This window comes from Nicotiana tabacum, chromosome 22 (genome assembly GCF_000715075.1).
Source record: "Nicotiana tabacum cultivar K326 chromosome 22, ASM71507v2, whole genome shotgun sequence".
Lineage (NCBI taxonomy): Eukaryota > Viridiplantae > Streptophyta > Magnoliopsida > Solanales > Solanaceae > Nicotiana > Nicotiana tabacum.
This window is the reverse complement of record NC_134101.1, coordinates 198,252,886-198,258,661: the sequence shown is the minus strand read 5'-3', so window position 1 is coordinate 198,258,661 and position 5,776 is coordinate 198,252,886. Positions and strand designations below refer to the sequence as shown.

The 5,776-nt window shown below is 28.6% G+C and overlaps 1 protein-coding gene across 1 annotated transcript; it reads left to right on the top strand.

The window, feature by feature from the left end:
* The first annotated feature begins 1,738 nt into the window (after nt 1-1,738).
* Nucleotides 1,739-4,893, top strand: LOC142176217 (uncharacterized). The gene is made up of 2 exons (XM_075243340.1): nt 1,739-2,632; nt 4,762-4,893. The coding sequence occupies exons 1-2, from the start codon at nt 1,739-1,741 to the stop codon at nt 4,891-4,893; spliced, it is 1,026 nt and encodes a 341-aa protein (XP_075099441.1).
* Nucleotides 4,894-5,776: the final 883 nt, after the last annotated feature.

The window sequence follows — 5,776 nt, the reverse complement described above, 5'->3', positions numbered from 1 at the left end:
TAAAATATTAACCATATGAGAAATATATAGTTATGAATTCGCAAATAAAGATATATTACTAGGAATGTTATTTTTAGATAAGTTATTCCCACATACTATAATAAAAACACATTGGTGGTTTACTACCCCATGTAAACAAAGAATAGGAGCAAAAAGAGTAAATAATAAATTGAGAAAAACAACACCCTGGATTAAAGGAAGTGAGAAGATCACCCAGAAATTAGAAAATATAACACTAAGCAACCATAATATAGAAATAATCATTTTCTCAATAGACAAGATAAAACAACTCCAAGATAAATTAGAACTACTATATAATGATAATCCCCTACAAGGATGGGAAAAACATAAAACGAAAATAAAAATTGAACTAATAGATGAAAATAGTATAATAACACAAAAACCTTTAAAATACAATTTTAATGACCTAACAGAATTTAAAATACATATACAGGAATTGTTAGACAATAAGTACATACAAGAAAGTAATAGCAAACACACTAGCCCAGCATTTATAGTAAATAAACATAGTGAACAAAAACGAGAAAAAAGTCGAATGGTTGTAGATTATAGAAATTTAAATGCAAAAACAAAAATATATAATTATCCAATACCAAGTAAAATACTAAAAATCATACAAATACAAGGATATAACTATTTTAGTAAATTTGACTGTAAATAAGGATTTTACCATTTAAAACTAGAAGATGAATCTAAAAAGTTGACAGCATTTACGGTACCACAAGGATTTTACGAATGGAATGTATTACCCTTTGGATATAAAAATGCATCAGGTAGATACCAACATTTTATGGATAACTACTTCAACCAATTAGAAAACTGCATAATATATATAGATGATATACTATTATAATCTAGAACAGAGAATGAACATATAAAACAACTAGAAAAATTCATACACATTATAGAAACATCAGGAATTAGTTTAAGTAAAAAGAAAGCAGAAGTAATGAAAAACCAAATAGAATTCTTGGGTATACAAATAGATAAAAATGGAATAAAAATGCAAACTCATATAGTACAAAAAATAATTAACTTAAACGAAACACTTGATACAAAAAAGAAGTTACAATCATTTTTAGGATTAGTTAACCAAGTAAGAGAATATATTCCTAAATTAGCAGAAAAATTAAAACCATTACAAAAAAAATAAAGAAAGATGTAGAATACCATTTTGACGAAAAAGATAAAATACATATAAAAAAGATCAAAATTATGTGTCAAAAATTACCAAAACTATATTTTCCGGATGAAAAAAGGCAGTTTACATACATAGTAGAAACTGATTCTAGTGATCACAGCTATGGAGGAGTTCTCAAATATAAATATGATAATGAAAAAATTGAACACCATTGTAGATATTATTCAGGATCATACACGGAACCACAATTAAAATGGGAGATAAATAGAAAAGAACTATTTGGATTATATAAATGTTTATTAGCATTTGAGCCATATATCGTTTATAACAAATTTATTGTATGAACAGATAATACACAAGTAAAATGGTGGATAACACGGAAAGTACAAGATTCAGTAACAACGAAGGAAATAAGAAGGCTTGTATTAAATATACAAAATTTTACATTTACAATTGAGGTAATAAAGACTGACAAAAATATTATTGCAGACTACCTATCAAGAAAAAGGTACCCAAACTGATGACAGACAAGAAACAAATGATTTATTTGCAATCCTTACTACTATATCTTTATAGATGGATAGTATGGGTAAAAGATTACAACAGCTAGAGGAAAGCAAGCCAAGTCAGCAGCATGACTGTAAAGATGCGGAGCTAAGTCGATCGGAAGACTCAAAATTTCCAGAGTTAGAGGGAGACGTTTGGAAACTCCGTAAAACCCATAACAATGTTTGTTTACATACAGCTGCAGGTACGAGTAAACAAGTTAATAAGAAACCATATACAAATGCCAATTTGAATAACATATTTGATGAACCAATTACTCCAAAAATACCAAAAGAAGCAATGACTACAACACCACAAACCTCAACCTATGCAAACAGTCTACACCAAAATAAGAAAATATACAACCATATTACCCAGACCTATATTGAAAACATATACAAAATCCAAACATTTCTAAACCTTAACCCCAGAGCAACTACTACAACAAATCCAACACAAGACTATATAACCCAAAAACTCCAAGGATATAATAGACTTATTGCCCAACCAAAGACCAGATCCAATCTAGTAAAAACATGTTACAATTACGGATTACTTAGCATAGTATATACCTATGATGGAGAAGAAATAAGTGGAATACCAGAGATATATAAAGCATTTATTACATATAAAAGAATTACAAAAGGAAACCTATTTTTTATAAAATTCTATACAGCACCAGCTGAGATACTATACGATGAAATAAAACCTCTTATACAGGTTGTAAAAATAGGATTGACACAAGATATGATAATACCAGAAGAAATAGAACAACAATCAGAGATACCAAAAATCGAGATACCGAGTTTTTATGCCAACAAAAGAATAATTGGAATAGAAACTATTATCCAAGAATTAGCCAACAATTATCTACAGGAAAATGCCATTTGGAGCTACTACTCAAGAGATCAACTAATGATATATGCAAATTCAAGGGAACTACGACAAGGAGATATGGATGAAATCCAAAAATGGATTTTATCATTATTAAAACTAGAGATGCAACCAACTACAAGAGCACTAAAGAAAGGATTTATTTCCAACGAATTACTAACAAGATACTGCAAATTAGTAGGCCACAAGTACCCAGATCATATATGTTCAAAGTGCAATGGACAAGATAATTATGTACCAGAAGTACAACTGGAATAAAGATACCAGCATAAAAATAAAGGAAGACAAAGACAGCAGACAACTATGGCAAACAGAGTATGTAAAAAGTCGTAAAGTAAATAGTACGAGTCATATTCATGAACAATAAAGGTCGTTCATGAAGGGTCGTTTGTAAATAGTAAGAGTCATTTGAGTATGTAAAAAGTCGTAAAGTAAATAGTACGAGTCATATTCATGAACAGTAAAGATCGTTCATGAAGGGTTGTTTGTAATTAGTAAGAGTCATTTGAGTTTTCTATATATAGTCTGTATCTGATAAGAAGGAGGGAGACCCTCACCTTCTCTCTTATAAGAATTTTAATTTAAAGTCTTTCATAATAACAACTATGGAACATTCAAACGAGCTACAAGATCAGGTATGTTTATTCATAGTCATGTCTAACTAAACTTTTGTATTCCTTATAATCTCTTGAATATCATAACTGTTTATCATGTTATAAAACTGTTATAAAGAACATCTTGAGAAAGCTTGCCATGTCTAATAATGTTGAGAGTAGTTAAGCCCAGACTATGCCATCCTAAGGTCAAAACCGGTAGGCAAGGAAACCGTTTAGGGGAGTAGACAGAGTTGAGGCGCTGTTAGGGAAAATGATTGAAGCAAGAAAAGCATGGTAGTGGCCAGAAAAGATTGTTCAGAATAACTTATTAAAGGATGATAAACAAAGAGGTTAGAGGGAATATGTTTAGCAAACACATGATAAGAATAAATAAAAATAGATCTAATGAGCAACCACACATATCTACTAGATGATAATAATGATTACAAAATACTCATATTATATACTTTTAACCAACTTAATAACGATATTAGAAGAAAAATTTACGATATTTTGGTTACTTTTGAAATAACAAACATAATGGAACAAGGATATACAGAACTAATTCTATTAGAGGAAATAGACGAATTATATTTGTATGAACTAGATTTATATTCAGATTAATGATCAGCTACGAATATCTCCAGTACTGGTTACGAACTTTAGAAAATATAAATTTATTAGAAAAATTACTAAGTGAAAATGTAGAAGAATATCAAAGAACCCAAGATATCCAATACTTAGAATACACGAGAGAAAATATAAAAGAAATTTCAAGGTTAATTCCGCTAGCCGCAAAATATTATGAAAAAACTAAGGGACCCGACCGAATTTGGGAATTTGGTATCAGAGCCAACAAAAGTAAGATAAATATTAAACATTTACCCAAATAAGTAAAACCATGGACGATAACACTAAAACTAATAGTATAAAACCGCAACAAATGCCCATAAACAATGACTCAATTACAGAAATTAGGCACATTAAAATAAATAAAAAATTAAGGAAAGCAAGAAAGAAGCTAAAGAAACTATACCCAGAATATGAATATTTAAGTATTACTAAAATAGCCAATGCTAGGCTATCTAAATTAATAGATACTATATCCAAAATGGAATACAAATATATTTACTATCTTAAAAATAAAAGACGAATAAAGAAGAATTCGCACTAGAAGAAAAAACATATGAAAATCCAGAAGGATTAAAAATAATAATAATATTTTCTAACTTAGGAAGAAGATACAACAAAATAGGAAATAACCTAAACTTAATGTTAGAAAAAGAAATGGTAAAACTAGAAGATAGTTTAACTGCAATGATTAGAATAACAAAAGAAAATGAAGAAATAGATAGAAAACGAGAAATTAAGGAAATACAACAGCAAGGTAAAGAAAAAATACAACAGATAGAGGAAGTAAAGAACACTAAAATAACAGAATTAGAAAAAGAATTAGAAATGCTAAAACAGTTATATGCAAGTAGACAAAAAGAAAAAGAAAAACGCAAAGAAGAAGAACAAGAGTTAAGACTGACAAATGAAATAGAAAAATTTAAATTACAGTTAGAAGAGGTACAAGATAATCCACCAAAAATAAGCATAAACGAAATAAATGATCAAAGTGATGATGATAAGGATCTCAGAGAAGACTATTCAGAAACAATGAAACAAGTGAGACATATACAGAAATTATAGAAAGAACAGAAACAAATCCAGAAATAAATACAGGAGATATGACCGAGGATAAACCAAGCACATCAGGAATAAAAAATCCAAAACATCTAAACCCGAGCTATTACAGAATAAGTTATGATTCACATGATAGGAACAAAACATTATGGGATAAAAGGCTAAATAGGAAATGGACCCAAGACAGATAACTGAACAATGTAATTTTTTAGATCTAGATTGTGTAGCAGATATAAATAAAACAATCCAATTATGGATAGGATATATCTCAAAACAATTAATAGATAATAAAATAGCAATAGCTGAAACACCAGGATATATAGAAAGAACACTCATAGGAACGGTAAAAATATGGTTACAAAATTTAACAAATGAAAGCTTAGATACATTGAGAAGTAATAAAAAAACATGATGGTACAATTGCAACAACAGCTACAGAAATATTATATAAATATGAAATAGCGATAAGAAATGAATTTAGTAGTATGACAACAGAAATAGAAGAACAAAATAAAGAAAAAACTACAAATAGAAATTTAATGACAAAATTAGCAATATGTAATATGTGTTATATAGACGAATATACTTGTGCATTTAGAGACTATTATTATAAAGGAACATATAGTACGGATGAAAGTAAAGAAATAAGAAAATTATATTTTACCAAATTACCAGAACCTTTCAGCTCAAAAATAATAAAAAATTGGAATGAAACAGAACTAGAAGATACCCTAGGAGCTCGAATAAAATTTTTACAAAACTGGTTTATAGAATTATGTGAAAAATATAAAGAAAATATCAAAATGGATAAAATATTAGTAAACAATTTGGCATGTTGCAAAAATAGAATAGCACCCCAATTCGGATGCACAGATAAATATTACATTTT

What these genes read in the sequence shown, in the direction of transcription:
- LOC142176217 (XM_075243340.1), top strand. Translation starts at nt 1,739, where the DNA reads ATGGATAGTATGGGTAAAAGATTACAACAGCTAGAGGAAAGCAAGCCA. An exon ending in GAGATCAACTAATGATATAT is followed by an intron (nt 2,633 to 4,761) that starts GCAAATTCAAGG and finishes TTTAAATTACAG; the next exon opens with TTAGAAGAGGTACAAGATAA.